At 36.5% G+C, this 19,109-nt stretch overlaps 1 protein-coding gene across 8 annotated transcripts in view; it reads right to left on the bottom strand.

Annotated features, from left to right (window-relative positions):
* DGKB (diacylglycerol kinase beta) overlaps window positions 1-19,109 on the bottom strand; it is a 370,440-nt gene that overhangs the window by 77,413 nt on the left and 273,918 nt on the right. For all 8 annotated transcript variants that reach the window (XM_049798232.1, XM_049798231.1, XM_049798230.1 and 5 more), the window contains 2 exons: window positions 8,096-8,186; window positions 2,271-2,466 (listed from right to left, as the gene is read on the bottom strand). In XM_049798232.1, the coding sequence (XP_049654189.1) occupies window positions 2,271-2,466; window positions 8,096-8,186 (287 nt within the window). The remainder of the gene's footprint in view (window positions 1-2,270; window positions 2,467-8,095; window positions 8,187-19,109) is intronic.

Raw genomic sequence — 19,109 nt, 5'->3', positions numbered from 1 at the left:
GCATTTTGTAAAATGTTTTCTTTGAACTAAAAAGTACAATCCAAATGTGCCTAAGAAAACAATCAGCTAGACAATATCAGGCTCTCGGATTTGCTTGTACAGAGCTAGTGAAGGAATCACAGTGCTTTAGAAGTGCCAGGCAGTCAGTTATTTCCACAGTAGGTAGACTTATATTTATCAAAACTATTTGAGAAGCCTAGACATAAAATTGATTGAATTCCATTATTCAGCAATAATCTTGAACACTGAGATGAAGCAGCACATTCTAACCTGAGTTTAGCTAGCAGAATTAAGTGACTGTTCTTTGCAGTATAAAACAGAAGTGGATCCATACAGCAAATCAGTTGGTTCTCAAATGTTCACACTGTGTCCATTTTGGAGTTTAGCTCCCAGTTGTTTTAACCTGGTTCCATGGACTGAACACCCACTTGCAGTCAGAGCATGCGCCTTGCCCTTGCCATGTAAAAGGAATCCAGTGTGCATACTCAAGACTGCTCAGTGTTGCAAAATGGAATGCAATAAGCATGGACAACTCCGAAATCCAAGAAGCGTACTCCTGTTAAGCACTAAAATGCTACTGTAGATGCAACCAATAATACTATCCCTGTACTCAGTGACAAGATAGAGGTGCTCTAGCTTCTGATGTTGAGAAGTCAATCTCTGCTTTGAATTTGCCTTTTGGTTGAAGCTACTTCCATCCACAGTGCATATAAAGTGATTAGAAACTAAGTCATGAGACTAGGTTTTATGAAATAAGGTGCTTAAAGTCTTAATTATGAACAATTCGACAGATAATGTAAGATCTTCTGTTCAGTTTTTAATATTTTTATTCTATTTTCTCCTGTCCAGGAAAATGGAAATGGAGCGTAGCAATGCCCTTCTGGTACACCAAAAATAGTTCGAAATCGCTGTTAACGTATGTATCAAATACATACATAACTTCAATAATTAAAGAGGATATAACATCTTGTTTCACACTATCAAGACTGAAATGTCCTGTTTCCCTATGTTCAAAAGCAATACAAAAAGAAAAATGTTGGTGAGTCCATTATCGAATAGCCTGCCTCCATCTCTTGAACATCAAGATATAATACAGAAATCACAGTGTATGCAGAAGCTTAACAGCTGGTAAAGACTTCAGCTGACAGAGTATATTGGCAAGTTACTTTGACATACTGAGAACTATACCAAATGCTAAAATACACAGAAATTTTGAGCCCTAGTACCTATCGCAACCTCCAAGCCATAGAAAACTACTTTATTCCTAAAGTTTTGTCATCCACATAAATTAGCTGGATTAAAACTACAACACATATTAAGATATAACTAGTGACTTAAAAATTATTGCTGATAAAATGTAAAAACCAGGATATCCAAAACTAGTAAAAGGATCATAATAACAGCAGACAGTTCAAGTCCTGATCTTTATTCAGTCTGAATAAGGAGGAGAAGCAGGAAGACACTCTGAAATAAGTGATATTCTTTTCCATAGGATAAAGAGAGAAAAAAACCCCAAATATTTTCAAAGTCTGGTCTGTTCATCCCTTGGTGTGAACAGAACAACATTTTATAATCACTAGAACTTGTGATACGCAGCAATGTGTTGCTATGCATAGTATCCAGATTCTACAAAGTAGAACAGAGATTACCATTTAATGTAGGTTTTGTCAAGAGTTATGATCAATAATAAAATTTATGGAGCAAATGCGTCTAATCACCAGGAAAGAATATGAGCCCTGAAAGGATGGATCATGCCCACGCAAGCAAGCCACAGCATATGCATTCAAAGATTGCATACAGCATCACAGTATAGTAACACAAAATGTATAGCCAGCTTGCTCTTCTTACTCTGAAGTAATTTTCCACAGCCTCTGGCCAAGGTTTGTTAGAAACAGGGCATGATTATCCTCAAGTTTTATGCACACTGACTTTAAGAAGCATTATAAATGCTCAGTAAGCATTTTCTGACTCCAAAACCTCCAGGTGCTTCTATAGTGAATATTGTAGTAGCAAACAGTGCCACATGGTGTGCTTAGTCTGCTTAACAGGTAACATCTGAGGCAGGTTTGCAAGTATATAGACTATAATTGTCAGCATGTCTTTGTTTATGCCTTTGCTCCGGTCTTCCCCACCAGAAAAGCTAAATGAACAAGAAAAGAAATAGCTAAGAACTGTCTATCCTTTTTCTTGACAAGAGGCAATACAAAGGCAATTATACAACTGAGTTGACTGTATGGAGCCAGATAGCCTATATTAACCTGTAAGCTTACCTTGGCATACAAACTTCAATTCCTTGGCATCTGTGACAGTGGTTCTTTTATCTGACCTCTTCTTTTCTGTCCGACGGTGGCTACGTCTTTTCTTTGTCTCTCCCCAAAGATTCGATCCACCATGCATGCTTGGGATGTTCAGAATGGCAATTCCTTCCAGAGAAATATTGATTAAGTCTAGCTGAATTCCGTCACACTGATTAGCAAGCAGAAAAAGGAAAGGGGAAAAAAAAAAAGTAAGAGTGAAAGCAATAAAAGAGAAAGAAAAATCAGAATGTTCTACCTATCAGATATTTTCCTTCAACAGTTCATCATTCTTAACACTGTTAATGGTTTATTCAATGTTTACACCTAAGATACATACTTATATTGGGAAAGGAGATATGAGATAGGAACAGATCCTCATTCAGAAAGCAAAACATGATTCCCATTCAGCTCTTGATTGCTTAAGTGTGGGACCATTTGGTAGAGTCTTGTTATCTGATACCTATTCATTGACCCAAGTGAAATGTATTTGTAACTTCACTACAGCTACTAGCAGAAAAATGTCTATACTACAAAAATTTCTATAGCAATAACTGGAGGTTTTTTGTTGCCTGTTCCAGCTAAATTGTCTGTCTTATGATTTTGCAATGATACTTGTCATTGTAACACCTAAGTCCCTTCCGCATGAAACCAAATATAAAAGTCCCTGCATACAGCGTATACACAGCTTCATGGAAAAGGGTCTAAGCAGGCCCCAAGAGCACGGAACACCACACAGATATTAGTTTCAATCCAAAGGCAAAACTGGCACATTAGTGTATGCCCGACTAATAACTCCTACTGGGACATAACATTACTAAGCCTGGGTAGAGCAAAATGCTGATGCATTACGCTACATAATTTCTTATCCCAGAACCTCCATCAGCCAGTTCTCTGTAATATGCATCATTGCCGAAGGAAAAGATAGGACATGGAGCTAAAGAAGAGGTATCAGTGCTCCAAAAGCCTTCCAAGACTTACTGGACACACAGAAGAAACCTTACTCTGTGGGACAGTCCCTTCAGTGACGGAATCGTTACCGTAGGGCATCTTGTGCCACTACTGTGTATTTCTCCTGCTTCCTGTAGCAAAACTGGACATTAAGGCATTTTAGAGATGTACATTCCTTTGCTAAATCTGGCTTCAAATTATAACTTACAAAGGGACCATAATTTTCACTTCAGGAGTATGGTTCAGGGACCTTGACTTATCAGCCTGTTCAGCAACAAACTGCAGCATATTCTCAGGTGGCAGAAGCCTACAACACTTGCAAACACAGTTCACCTGACACACATTGGATGAGATGCACCTAGCTTGACAGGACACACCTAGCCTTCGCTGACTGCAATTTAGTCAGGCTCAGTCCTCCTCCCTACCCACACTGTTTTAGGATCAGAGGAAGTTCATACTCCATGTAAAACACAGCAAAAGACTGAAGAACCTCCAGAGAAGAAAAAAAGACTGAACTTCAAATTACTACAGTTGAACCTGCAGGTGGAACGCAAAGCATCCAGCTCTTACTAGTTCACTGAACCAGGCAAAGTTCCCAGGATTCATATACTTGTACCTTGGCTAGAGGTAGATTAGATTAATTCCTCACAACGTAGCTAGAGTGTATAGATAATCCTGGCAAGTCACATGCACCTCACAGTGTATAGCAGCGTATTTTTTAAACATTAGATCCTATTCCTGCAATGCTCTGCAAGCCAGTAGGGGGTCCAGTCATGCATTTAAAACTGATTAAGGGTCTTATTTTGTAATTCCAATAGACAATAATCAGGAAGAAAACTGGAAAAATAATTAACCACGCTTCACCAATAGTTCAGTGACATCTTGCAGCTTGCTGCTCTGTGGGTCACTGGCACTTTTTCCTCTCTGCCTAAACCTTTATCAGAGCTTTGAAGAAGAAAAGCAAAGTAAAACTCAAAATAAACTGTGCATAATTATTTGTTTACCCTGAAACCTTCTGAGATCACAAAACAGAACTGTATTATAATGCAAACTCTGCATCTGCTTAATTCTTCGAAGAGTGTAAATCTGGAAAGAGAACAATTTCAACATTAAGATTTCCATTTTGTATTTGCTCTTCAAGAATTAAATTTTGAACCTGTGGATTATATTCATATAGGGAAAACTTTGAAGTCAAAAGATATATCTGGAAGTGAGTTGGCAGTTGTGGCAACTACTGTAATTGAAAGTGTAACTTTTAAATCACACTTTCCTTACACAAAAAAAGGCATGGGTCTTCACTGTTATTTTGGAAGCAAATTTGTGGTTCCCCCTATATTTTATATGTATTAAATATTAAGATGATTTATTTTACTAAAAATTCTGCTCATGTGTATGCTCACTTACTGCTATACATTCTAGATAAACAGATATTAATTTCATAATTAAAAGTAATCTTGTGTAAATACCCTGCAGGCCTCAATGAATCAAACACATACTGTGTGTCAGGCCTCCCACTGTCTTCAAGTGGAATGTACTGGCTGGATAATTAGATAGTACATATTTTTTAACCTTATTTGCATGCATATTATATCTTTTGCACACTGACAAGCAGCAGTAACAACAAAAGTCAGATTACCACAGGGAATTCCCACAAAGAAGTCTTCATTTCTTATAATTTGCAGCCTAAATTAAAATAATTTGATCTTTGACAAGGATGAAATGTCAAGCAGAAGGGGGTCCTCTACAAGCCACGGCCTGTGGCTTCTGAAATCTGCCTAATTTATGTCAGTCACTTCTTAATACATATTTAAGTATTACACGAGAAAGATGATAAATATGCAATCTGACACCTTTGGTATTTCCCTGCTGTTAATTTATAAAGGTCTGGCGTCCCCCAAACTGACTGGAATTATTTAAATAAAAGAAGAATTGTGAAATAGGATGGCGCAGGGTCTGGCTTCCATTTTCACTCAATATTGAACACAGCAGGTAGTACACTAAGACAATTATTTGACTAGGCCTCAGAATCCCACAGTGACGCGGAACTTTCTGAATTAGTAAAGGAGGATTTCTTTTGTTCATACACAGACAAGAAGTTTGCACTACAGGTAGCTCTGTGTTGTCCTAACACATTCATATGCTACAACAACAAAACACAGATGTGTTATGCCTGTTGTTTTTTTTTTTTAATTTCAAACAATGCAATGATGCTGCTAAAAATAAAAGCATGCTCTTAAAATGCAGAGCATGCCTTCCTAGATTAGAAATAAACACTAGTGCTTCTAGTTCTTTTTTTTGCCTTCTTTCCAGGCCTCAGTCCCTTTTGGGGCATTATCTTTTACACTTCATTCATTATATCAAATATTTTCAGGTCATCTCTAAGTTGAGAACATACATATCCATGCCTGAAAACAGCTGAGATTAAGGCTTTGCTGTGTAACTGAGTGTGATATCATGCAAGACTATGTGATCGTTTAAACTCCTCTCCCCCACCCATTAATACCAGGTAGCATAGGAAGTTTCCCCTGGTCCCATGATGCTTTTACAGCGTTGCAGGTATGGACCATACCATCCCCACTTACACTGCACCTATGCATACTCTCATTAAAAACCCTTCATACACCTTTCTTTTTTTCTGAAGTGGAAATAAAGTGTAAGTGCTCTAAACTGTAAAATCTTTAGCCTCATTTACTGACACATTATTTTTAAAAATAAATCCTTAATTTTGCCCTGGGTTTTTTTCCCTTTAGAACCTATATTTCTCTCCTCAACTTCTTGGATTCCAATTTGGAAATAAAACTACATCTCATTCTGGAGAACATAAGAATTTAGTGTCCAAACTTTGTTCTGCATCTTGCACACAAGAAAATACACAGACCATAGGAAACATGAAAGTATATCAGGTAAGCCAAGCTTAATTAGGTTAGAAATCAAATATAGGGTTGAATAAATATTTGCCCACAGAATGTTTGATTGCTGTCTCCCAGCTCACAGATACAGATCCTTAATCTTCATGGGCTTTGTTCATTCAAAATTTGGCTGTAGAGCAAACATATTCTTTGTGCATTTTATTCGGAGTGAAATGTAGTATCATACATCATGCTCTCACTTAGAGCAACATCCCCAAGCAAGGGGCAGCACGTTAAAAATCAGATGAAAACAGTGCTACTCCCAAGTGTTTATAATGCTCAAACAAGAAACATTAGATACAAGCATATTGGCAAGCATTGTTCATTTAAATGTTGTAAATAAATCTGTAAATAATTACCTCCTAACACTGTGTGCAAACATTTTGGAAACTATTTCCCCTATGTTTTTTGTTCCTAATTGCAGGACTAATGATAATGACCAGGATAGATGAAGTGAATATTAACAAACATGTCTCATACTGGCAAAGTAATACTTTATTGGTAATAACAGTGATATTGATATGAATTGGTAACAAGCATACAACTGGTATCAGCAGCATCACAAACTTTTATGAACACTTGTTTGCTTTGGGATGTTAACCTTTCATCACCCTTTCAGTGGTTACAGTTAGATGGTTTAAAATCACATCTTAATATGTATGAGACTATGTAAGATTTTTGCCAGATAGAAATATTTTATTGGGAAAGCGTGCTCTTCAATTTGTATTTAATCAAAAGGTACATTTAACTTCCAGTAAATTCAAATCAAATCAAACCAGGTAAGCATTTCTTCCAATAACTAATCAAATATTTTTCAGGGTACATGTACTTAAACACATTTGTGTGAAGCACCATCTTGGAAAGCAAGGGGGCTTTGGGGTTTTTTCTTTCTGTTGTTTGCTTGGTTTTTTTTTTTTTTTAATTTATTTTTTAATCTAACATGTGGAACATGTTTCCACTTTTAAAAGAAACATAAGAGCATAACAGGCAAGTCTGGCACCACAGGTCTTACAGTTTCAGTCTCAGTATTCTTTGCTACTGTTCTACCACCAGATCCATAGTCCCTTCAGATCATCTCAGACATTGTCTTTCAGGAGGCTTTGACCAGACTCTCACAGCTCTCACCACACCTTTCCAAGTGCCTCATGCTACTATACAAATACTTCATGGATACGTGCGGTTTCTCATTACTATTGGAAAGAAAAAGCACTATAATCCTCTTGAGAAATGATTTCATTATTTAACTTAAATTCTCAGGTTTGTACCTTCAGTCATTTCACATCTTTCATTTACTTATTTATGAATATCAGCCCCCCCAAACAGTTTATGTAATGTAGCCACTTATTCTATCAGCCATCAAAGTAGCAGTGGCACATTATTTTAAATTCCTATTTTTTCTGTAACTATCCTGTGTCTTTTCAGTTAATGTTCAACGTATAATGGAAAGATGACCCCTTGTGCAGAGAGAAAAGCTATTTAATGAAGGGGAATGATTCCAAAAAATATATATTCTTTAACCTTTATTCAGGAAAGTAAGTACAAATTTAAGGAATTGAGTTTTAAAGGTTATAAAAACTTGGGACCTAGAAATAATAAGATTTTTTTTTTTTTTATTTTAATCCTGCAGCAGCTCTCACTCCCTCCAACAGTCTTTCATTTTTCCATCTGACCTAGTCACACTCCCTATTGATTTCTAATGTTATATTTCACCCCTGACCTCGTCTACTGTATTAAGACTTCACTAATCATCAAACTGAACTTTGTTCTAGTGTGCAGGGCTACACTACAAATAGACACGATAAAAATAATATTTTGGAATAGAGGGTCGAAAGGATGTGCACTGCTTTGCCTTGTTGGATTCAGGCACTCTGCACCCTTGCTCCCTGCATTTCAGCCAAACTAGTGACATTTCAAGGATAAAGGCAACAATTAGTTTCTTACTTCTATTTCTACAGATTCATGCAGCTTCTTACAGGTGGCTGAGAAAGTTTCCGAAGTGCCAAATTCAAAATACCAAAATTTGTTCTTCATTCTGAAACAAGAAAAAAAGAAAAGAAAAAAGAAAGATCTTATTCACTATCAATATGTGACAAAAGTGATCATCCTGTCTTCCATTATAAGTAATGGCAAAGGCTTGGGAACATGTGACATCCCATTTGAAATAGATGAGCTCATAATTTTCAAAGCTTAAATGTTGGTGTCAAGTTGTATGATATCCCCTAAAGGGATAACAGGAATGTGTTGAACTGACAGGTTCAAATGTACCTTTGACTTTTCTTTTTCAGTGACTATCAGAATATTTTTTGTCACTTAACCAGTGACATGCCTCAGAAAAATGTATCGATTTCTTGTCTTACACCTACTATACGATTTCTGATTCATGGTTAAAACCTCTATCCCGCAGAGTACTAGAATGTGCAAGCAGGGCACTCCCATCGTGAAGAAGAGCCAAGACCAAAATGTAGCTTGCCTTAAGTTAGCTAAAGGTAAAGGTAAATGCTTATTGTTCATGATGACAGATGAGATATTCACAGAAAATAAAAATTCCAGATCTAACAGTCTGTAGATATTTTGCAGTAGGAGAGCTGTATTACCAGGTAATTAACTCATAGACACATTTTAAATGGGTGATGGAACCTGCATCTTGAAGTTCATTAACAGATTCTACAGAAAAATAAAACCGGATATAATGCTAGTAAATTGCTTAGTTTAACATGACAGCAGGCAGAGATTACACTTTTTTCTTCTTAAATACATAAAGACTGCACTTCTGTTTTACCAGATTTATTGCATACTGTTAAATACAATCATGACAGCAGCAGTACTATTTCAAATAAGTATGTGCAGTTTTGTTGAACTCTCATGAGTAATTATTATTCTGTAACAAAACAAGAAGCTAAACTGAAAAAAAAAAAAGACACTGAATTAGAATTCATTATTCACACTTAGGAATCAGATATGAACACAGTTCATCCGCTTGTATAAACTGTTCTCTGACACAGACACAGCACAGTGTGCTTGGAACTTGAAAATGACTGAGTTTGCATGAGCTAGAAGTGGAGGAGAGTGAAACACAGATGTAGATGACTGTCAAACATGTCAGCAAAAGTACAAATCCTACCCTTGGTACTTATTCCAAATTACACATAAAAGTCTGCTTAGAGGCTCTTAAAGTTGACTTAATGGCTCTTAAAGTCACAAAGGGAGAAGGGGTACTACAGTACTGGCCATTCCCAGAAACCTGCTGGCGTGAGAGCCAGCAATTCCTGGTGCAGTACCAGAGGTGTGTGAGGATGTCCAACCTGGCAGCCTGCACGGAGTGGGGAACAGAAGAATAATAAGAAAGTGACACATTTCTGATAAAAAAGTTACAGGCATTTCCAAAGGGTTTTTTCACAGAAAATCTGAAACCGTTTGGAAACAAATGTTGAGAACCTGCTCTGGGATAAATGGCATATTCTCAAAAGAGCTCCAACAGCCAGAAGGGCTCAGACCAGATTCAGCTTCCAGACTCCAAGTCTGTGAGTGGAAGTGATGTGATGCATGTGCCTTCTATGCCTGCAGATTAGGTAGCACACTGACATGCTGACCTGGGATCAACTGCTCTATTTATACCAATGTATACAAAGAAATGTAGAGTCCTTTCATTTCCAAACAAATGTGAAAAAAGTCCTGAATTCCTATTGGGTCCCTTTGGAAAATCTGGATGCAGCTATTTTCCAGCTACTTTCTACACAGGGATTATGAATAATGAAAAAAAACCAAACCAAAGCCTGATGTAAGTATTCAGAAAAATACTTTGTCATTGCTTTTGATCCTATTAATGAGTAAGATCAACAAGCCTTTGCATATGCTCCTTTGAGAGCCCTTCCTCTTGCAATTCAGTTATTTTTACCCCAAATGAAGCATCTTTTCTTTTCCTTTATTGAAAAGCCTGCTTTAAATTGACTTATTAGCACTGTATATAATAAACTCTTTGACTTGCACAAAGATAAAATAGATATATTTTAGAGTAATTCAGAATATATTGTGTCAAATTCATGCATTTTGAGTTCAGCCAAACAAAACCCAGCATTGTCAGTGCATTCAAGGTTTACTAGAAAATTTTGATCTATAAATCAAAACCTTGTAGAATTATATGACAGAAGATTAAGTACATTTATCAGGTGAAGTTTTGATGGTAGATGTATTTCTTGTCATTGTATTATACCTTATAAGATTCTATTAGGCCAAAAAATGGAGTCTTGTGAGCCTGTTCTCCTTTCTCTAGTTGACTATATCTCTGTTTTTAAGGATAGAAAGACAACCTACCTGACAGCTTTTCCAGTACAAAGATAGATGTAGATACAAATAATATTATTCTTCGTTTTCAAAAGGACTTACTAACTCCCTTTACCAGCCATGAAATAGATTAGATTGCATGTTTTTACTCAAATGCACTATATTTTTTATTGAACAGAATATTGTATTACAACTTTTCTTATACATACAAAACAAAGTTAAATGTAAAGAAATCAAGACAAATTATACTAAAATTTCCATAAGCAAGACCAGTCTTACAGTAAATATTCTAACTTTTCTAATATTAAAAAAAAATCTCTAAATTCATATCTTCCACTTGCATTCCTCTTTCAAACAGGTGAAGCTTATCTGCTTATCAAGACAGCAGCAAATAGTAGAAGAGTCCATTTAGAAGATTAATAAAATACTCTCATGGCCATTCTAATTTCTTTCACAATGGTGTAAGTAAATTTTAGATTGGTAAACAAATATATATTTAATGACAATTTTGCAGCATTGAAACCGTAAGAAACTGAATCACGGGCTTCTGTTATGTCTATTTTCTCCCTCTCCTAGAGGAGCTGATAATTTACACTTGTTCCCACATTTAATAAGAGATGACCGAAATAAAGATGAAGTCTGTTTCAGTAAGAAAAAAAAGTGCTATACAGTAGCACTTTTCTTTACAACACTGGTTTTGTTGGAATAGGAATAGATTATTTTACAGGAAAGTGTTTTTGCATATGCTTCAAAGTGCATAGTTAAACTCTTAAACAACTTTGTGTTTGAAAATACAATATAAATAAAACATCAATCATGATTAAAGGCTGACCTATCTAATCCTTCTATTGGATTACAGAATGTCAAAATGTACACTGTCTATGGATGTAGGAACAACAAAACAAAACTGTACTTCCAAGAGCCTAAACACCTTTTATGCTGGCAGTGTTCCACACCCTCAAGTATTGGTCAATTTTCTGATAAGTGAGTAAAACGATCTTCTTAAACAGGGATGAAACAAATTGGCAAGTCAGTATGGGAAGGCTAATACCGCCATTTCTTACAGCGTTTCTATACTGTGGATAAATATCAGACTTAGAAACTTGGATATGTTTCTTGGAAAAGTTCAGGCTAATATTTGGTAATCAAGGCAAAATGATCAAAATAGTCTGTGATATGGGTTTGCTCCATTATCACTTAATCAGAAACCCCCCTACTGCTAAAACTATTTTATATAACCTTTCTGATTAAGCAATTACAAGGCATGTCACTGAAAAATTGTCCTGTATCTAAATACGGAAATATTAACTACTTTATTCTACACCTGAAGAGCATCTATACTTCATTGCAGTATGCACACTCTGTTGGAACGTGCATAACAATAGACCAGCTATAGGCTGCTAATAAAAGGTCATGACAATAAAACAGGAGTATCTTTAAATTTAAGAAACAAATTAATATTCTGGTGTTAAGGGTCTACAGTTGGGACAAGAGCTTATTGCTACATTTGTAAGTTTGTCACACTTTCTACCACATTCTATTTATACTTCTTATATTACTATTTACATTTATTATATTTATTTCTACTTTATTTTAATGATGCAGTGTCAAGCTTCAATGACTTGAGCTAAAAAATTCTACATCAGGAAATTTCTGACTGCAATTTTTATAAAATTTCAGCCGAAATACTTCGACCATTTTTGAAAGTGACTGGAGAAAAACATGTATATTTGCTTATATTAAGTGTGTTTGATAACATATACTTTGAACTGTTTTAATACAGCTACACTTTCAGAGCAGAGATTTTAAATTTAGCACAATGATGGCCTTGCATCAAGAATATTCCTCAGGCCATCTGCATGAAAATACATACAGAATTTAACTATATTATGACCATTTGGATATACTCTCTGGGAAAGCTTTATTTTCAATATTCTCATATAGCACAGAAAGAACAAATTTTTGTCTCTAATTCTGTCATCTTTTAACTTTTAACCTATACAAAACATAGATTTTTACCCACGAAACTACTAGAATTCTTAATTTTTCCAAGGTAAATTCCTTTAAAATTCCACTGCCAGGCAGCACTTGATTTCCTCCATAAACTATACTGTTCCTCAAAATACAATTGCTAAGCACTGCCTTCTGAAAACATTTTTTTAAAGTATTCCAATTATGTTGCAGAAACACTGTTTGTTTGTCAGTGAGTGTCAAGAGTTGGTCTCAGTCTATATCATAAACTCATACAGTTTCCAGCATAAAGCTCCCATTCTAAGAGTAGTATTGATGAACAGCAGTGTACAGAATGTAATGAATTTAAAAAAAGATAAATCCCATGGGAGGTGGGGGGAAGGAAAAGTAGGAAAGAAGCCACATAGAGTGGATGCTTATCATCTCATTCACAACATTTCTGGAAGGTCCTCAGAGCCACAGATTCAGGGTAACTACATAAAAGGAACAGGTTTCTCTGGCTCCCTTTTCCCTTTTGTTCACTCCTTTCTCCTCTGTTCCAAGGAAATGTGGAATAAGGTGTAGAACCACCTCTGCAGAGAGTCAAAAATACCAGAGAAGAGTGCAGAAAAGGTAGTGTGAGACAGACAGAGGTGTATTTTCAAAGAGGAGAAACTGTGAAGAGTCCAAAGGGAGAAAGTGGTTGACAATTATATGTGAAAAAAAAAGGGAGATCATAATCAGGGAGAATAGAGGAATCAAGAAAGAGAAGAATGAGAAAAAGATAGGAACCTAATTTCAAAATGCATTGACGTTCTGCAATGCTGAAAGAAGAATGATGATAAAATGAAGAAGGGAAGAAAAAGAAAATAATCCTAAAGGAGACCCAAGTAAAATCACATATTTCTGAAGTCTGAAAATACGGATAATAAGGTCTAAAATTGTAATTGGGAGTATAGGAAACTCCACGCTGGGCAAAGAGGACGAACATCTGTTCCAATATTCTGTCACTGACGGTGGTTAGTACCAGAGACTTCGGAGAACAGTGTAAAACTCCATGTTGTATACAGCTGGGAATAATCTAGCTTTAAGGAAGCTTTATTATTATTTATGATTCTATCAAATTGAAAGAGGGTACATTTAGACTAGACATAAGGAAGTATTCTTTTACAATGAGGGTGCTGAGGCACTGGAACAGGTTGCCCAGAGGGGTTGTGGATGCCCCATCATTGGAAGTGTTCAACGTCAGGCTGGGTGGGGCTTTGAGCAACCTAGTCTAGTGGAAGGTGTCCCTAACCATGGCAGGGGGGTTGGAGCTAGATGATCTTTAAAGGTCCCTTCCAGCTAAAACCATTCTATGATTTTAATTCAGTTTGTGGCCATTTACACCATGAAGCAATACGGGGGGGGGGGGGGGCAAAAATTAGCCAAAGTTATGAGGACAAATTACCCCTTTAAAAAAAAAAAAAAAAAAAAAAAAGGAAAATGTTGTTTATGTTAATCCATGGCTGTGTCTACTAGAGGTTGGAATTTTGTATTGCATTAAAAAATGCCAGCAACACAGAAGCCCTAGTGCTGGTTCCCAATGTATGGGGGAAGAAGTCTGTATGGGAAAAAAAGTTTCTAAGGTGTCTCTGAAGTTGCTGCTTTTGGTTTACTGAGTCCCAGCCTGTGAGACATACATTCAAGAGCAAGTGAAGGAAAATTTACAGCAGCTTGTATGTCATGGTGATTGTATTTTGTATTTCTCATAATAAAATGTGCTGATACATTGTATTTTATCTAATAAAATAAATACTTAATATCTGATAAAATAAATAAAACTTCAGTTGCTAAAAAATATTTTAATACTTCTTACAATTCAATATAAAGAATATTTTTATCAAGTCCTATCCCTCTCTCAGAAATTTTCAACAGACAACATATTTTCCATCTTTTCTTACTGTTCATAGATCTATTATCTAGGTAATTTTATACTTTGGTAAAAATGATTTCATTGCAGCACATAATATATATTAATAAGAATGTATGACTTTTTCTAATGTTCTTCTTTTCTTTCCACTTCTGTCTTAACAATCGTATAATTCCTGTTCTGCTTTATAATGAATCATACGCAAAGGTAAGGAAATAGCCAGTGGAGATGCACATCCATAAGAGATTTATGTGTGACTGGCATGATTTTAATAGAGACATCTTTGTCAATTTTTTCTTTTTCCATTACCAACTGTACTTATGGCAAATCTAAGTTTTAATCTCCTATGGCACGTAGCATTAGCAGAGATTGTATAGATCAGTGCAGAAAAGTTAAAATCCTAAACAGTTCCAGTTTTACACAGTAAATAAAATTTTCACATTATCATACAATGATACCACCTGTAGTTGGAAAGCTACTCCATAAAAGCTTATACCATTAAGTTAACACTGAGATCATTCTTCCTGACATTTATTAGTTCTACTGCTGCAGAGCTGCAATTGACTCCATTTTCTCTCACGCTTTATAACACAGTTTTGACCTGTAGCTCGCACTTCTGCATGCAGCTGGTCTGCAATATCTGCTGTCCACCTGCCTGTCCCACTTCTTCAGCTCTCTGCCTGATTTTCTCCAAACTGTCTGCAGTTTGTTACAGCTGTAACTACCATCCCTCACCCTTGCCTGTTCAGTTCTAGTCCTGCCTTCAGCTGTGCTGTCACATCTGTCCAAGAGCCCACTCCTGGACACCTTGTTCACTCTGACCACGTTCAGTAAGAAACACAAATCGTCAAGAGTTGAAAAGGGCCTCACAGTACTGACTGGGGTATAAAAAACGTAGATGACATTTAATGTGGATAAATGTAAAGTGATGTATAGAGGAAAATAAAAAACAATCCTCATTTTACAAACAAGGATAACTTCTCAGGGACAAAGAGTTGGCTTACAATAGCTGAATGAAGTGTTGGAGCAGTGCTTAATAGCATTTGCATGAATTGTGTTATGTTGCTGAATACTATATGCTGTTTTCCTTTCCCCAAAGGGGAAATGGAGATGGGGGAGAGAGGGAAAAAAAAAAGAAAAAAAAAAGAAAAAAAAGAGAAGAGTATAATAGAACTGGAAAAATTATGGAGAAAGAAAGTGGGGACAATTAAAATATTGAACACCTTTTGAACTCTTCAGCCTAGAAAGATGACAAAAGAGAGATATAACAGAGTTCTCTCAAATCATGTACGCCATAGGGAGGATGAACAGGGCATGACTATTCAGCATCTCTCCCAAGAAAAAGCTAAGACAGATGAGAAGGACCTGGGAGGCAGTAGATACAACAAACAAAAGGTTTCTTGACACAGCACGCAATTAAGATGCTAAACTCTTTGCAACAGGATGCTAGAAGTTTACATCAGTTCAAAAAGTATTGGAGGGATTCATGGAAGAAGTAACCACTGAAGTCCACATAACAGCAGCACCACAAATAAAGAAATACATTCCATGTTACCCAGTTCTTCTCTTTTTAGACTTATTGGCTAGATAACCTTTTGGCTGACACTGGATAGGTATTTTTATGTTCTTATGTCTCTGGTCCCAAGCAGATTTCCTCTTTTCTCTTACTTTCTTTGCTGGATTATCTATTTCTCCTAATAAATGTCTTGCCACCCTTTACCACTTCTTATCTTAGGCTCCAACTATGCATTTGGATTGAAATATTTGTACAGACAGTCCAGCCATGAGTACCAGTCAGTTCACACACTCTAGACAGGTACTGATATTCCCGAACATCATCTATTATCTGTATATTTGCAGACAAAAGGAGCAACAAATGCACCGGAGGTCTGTGCGCTGTTTCCTGATTTTGTTGGGCTCGTGATCAGAATGCAAATTGTCTAGGTTTTTGAGAGAAATAGTAGCCAGATTGGAAGCACTCCCTCTGCTAGGGCTAGCAGAAAAAACATGAGCAAAACCAGGAAGATAATCGTATCCATAACCCACATTCTTCACTTATTAGCTATGAAACCTGTTCTCATTAGATTAACTGTGATGCCTTTCTTACATACCCTCCTTACACTACAGATTCCAGCAGAGAGAAGCCTACTACTAACATCTATACAGAAGAGAATCTTATCCTAAAATATAAGTAAAAATGCCCATATTGAAATATAAACAACACACTCCAATAACTTTAAGAGCCTCAGAGTATATGCTGGGTGCTATAATGCAGGAGGAACTCAGTGACTTTTGAGCTGTGCCTCAGGCTGCATCTGTTTTGTGCCAATATGCAACAGGATGTTCATGAGAAAAAAAGATAATGTATTTCTCCTAGAGTTATAGAAAAGTGGTATACTCAACTGAGACAAATTACAGGAGGTTAACCTACAGCACCTGGTATAAAAACCAGCTATTATAAAACAGTGTGATACCTGACTGATACAGTTTACACAATATTCCTCCATGTAAGAGGGTACGGTTTCTAATCTGTGATAGAAATATCTGTTTTAAATAAGGAATTCTGACACTTGCTTTTGAATAGATTCTGTTTTAACAACAGTTATTAGTAAGACCAAAAAACCCCACAGTTTAGTTTCTCAAAACATTTACTTAAAATTATCTTCATTGTATCTGTGATTTATCTGTCATTTTGCTCCATTAAATGAACGTTCCTGTAACACTTCTTAAATCCTTTGTAGACCATTCCCCATCATGAAGATTCCTGCTTTTAACATTTTACTTATTTTTATCCTCATATTTCTCCTCAGTTTCTTTCTCAAATTCTCCAGTCTTGGGAGCAGATGCTGAGGCACCAATGACTCATTAATCTGAAGAGGTTTTTTATCATGAACAAAAATAAAGCCTATAAACAGTTCCACATTTACCAGCCTTGGTCATACTAGAGAACCAACAAAGCTCTTTTTTGGGAAAAAAAAAAAAACAACAACCCACACCAAAAAGCCCTCTCTGTATGTGTTATAATAGACCTACTATCTCAGAGCAAGGTCATAGACCTTCACATTTCATCTTTAAATCATGTCAGACAAATAAAACTATTTTCCTTCCCCCTACCCACTAATATAGATATGTAAAAGCAGATATGACACTGAGTAGTACTTAAATTAATGAGATCATTGTTAAGGCAGTTCAGAGGTTCAGGGACAGATTTGCAAGGAGCAGCTCCTCATTGGCTGCCTCACGTGTGCAATTGTAGCTCTGTTTTAGAAAACAAACAAACATATAAACCAGTTTTGTTTCCCTGTAATGCAGGTGATTATATGTAATCAAATAATCTTTTTCTCTACCCAATATTTTAACTCCTGAAAACCTGAAGTATCTCAATCCTGCTATTCAATTCTTGCCAAAAAATCCTTCCATTCCCTTAAAATACTTGAAACACCATGCTTTATACGATTCCCCAAGTAGGACACAATGAGGAGATTAAGGAAAAAAAAAAAAAAAGAAGTAAGCAATCAAATGCTGTAAGGGAAACAACAAGCAGCTCCACTGTGAACACACAGGAAAAACATCAGAGTCTGTGTAGGAAAAAATCTTTGACAAAATCTTTTCTCCTTAGGACCCCTCCAGAAATATTTAAACCTGACAGGATTGGGGACAGACTCTGCCTGTCTGACCGGGATTCACAGGACTTTAAATTTTTTTTTTTTACTGATAGAGCAGGTCTATGACTTTAGGAAGTCTCGCCCTTTTCAAGCTTCATTGCCTCCTGATTCCACCCTTATGAGAAGACCACTTCTAAGTATGGGATGGCTTGCCTGGGATTCAGTTTAACACCATACTTAGGCATGTCAACGCATTTGTCTACCTGTGAAGTAGACAGTTGTATTCCCATTGAAGACAAAAGACATCTACTCAATGGAACTGAAGGTGTGATTCACCAGGCCTGAGTAAGCAGAATTGCTCTCCAGGCTTCAATGAGAGAAATAACTGGCTCTCCAATGACTACAGTGAGAGCATTGACAACTAGTTCATGTGTACCTAGACACTTTTTGAGTCCTACATTGAGTTGTCTAATCTCAAACTGAAAACCTGTCTTGTTTCAAAACACTTACAGCTAGACAGAAGGAAAGATCCCCTTCCCCCAAACACTACAAGATAAATATAATATCATTATTCCTCATTTTACTTGCTAAAAGAGAATTTAAACCCCATACCTTTACAAGTATTTAGGTGGGACAAGGCATCTAAGCATCCTTATACCTAAGGCTTTTAGTGACTTGCCACAGAAGAGCCCAAGATCTGAACCCAGTCCACCACCTATGTTCCCTGTAGCACCTTAAATGAAAAAGGCAACATAAGCTGTCCCTTCTCTCTAGTCTCATCTTCTAGGAATTTTTGAATAGGCATATAACCTGTCTTTCTCTCCAGGAAACACATGGACACTATGCTACTTCATCTCCTACAGAAAGGTTACAGCAGAGCTGCCCGCTCTCAGGTGCAGACCATTCAGGAGAGGACAGGCACGCAAAACACATGGGCCAAGCTTCATTCTCTTTGTGAAACAGTTCACAGTTACTAAATAGGAGTACGTTCCTTTCTATTTTGTAGGGTAGGATGGGATGACTTTTGTTTTTAAAAGGCCACCAATTTTTTAGAAACCTGAAAATATGACAATTAATGCTATATTTGTGAGTCTATATTTTTAGGCAATGTTTTTTTCCCATGAAAACTGAACGCAGTCATCAGCTGTGGTTAAAAATGCTGTTCTGTAAATGTGCAGATACTTCAGAATGCATTTTTAGAGTGACA

This window comes from Accipiter gentilis, chromosome 4, assembly GCF_929443795.1.
Source record: "Accipiter gentilis chromosome 4, bAccGen1.1, whole genome shotgun sequence".
NCBI classification, from domain to species: domain Eukaryota; kingdom Metazoa; phylum Chordata; class Aves; order Accipitriformes; family Accipitridae; genus Astur; species Astur gentilis.
This window is presented reverse-complemented; position numbering and strand designations above follow the sequence as displayed.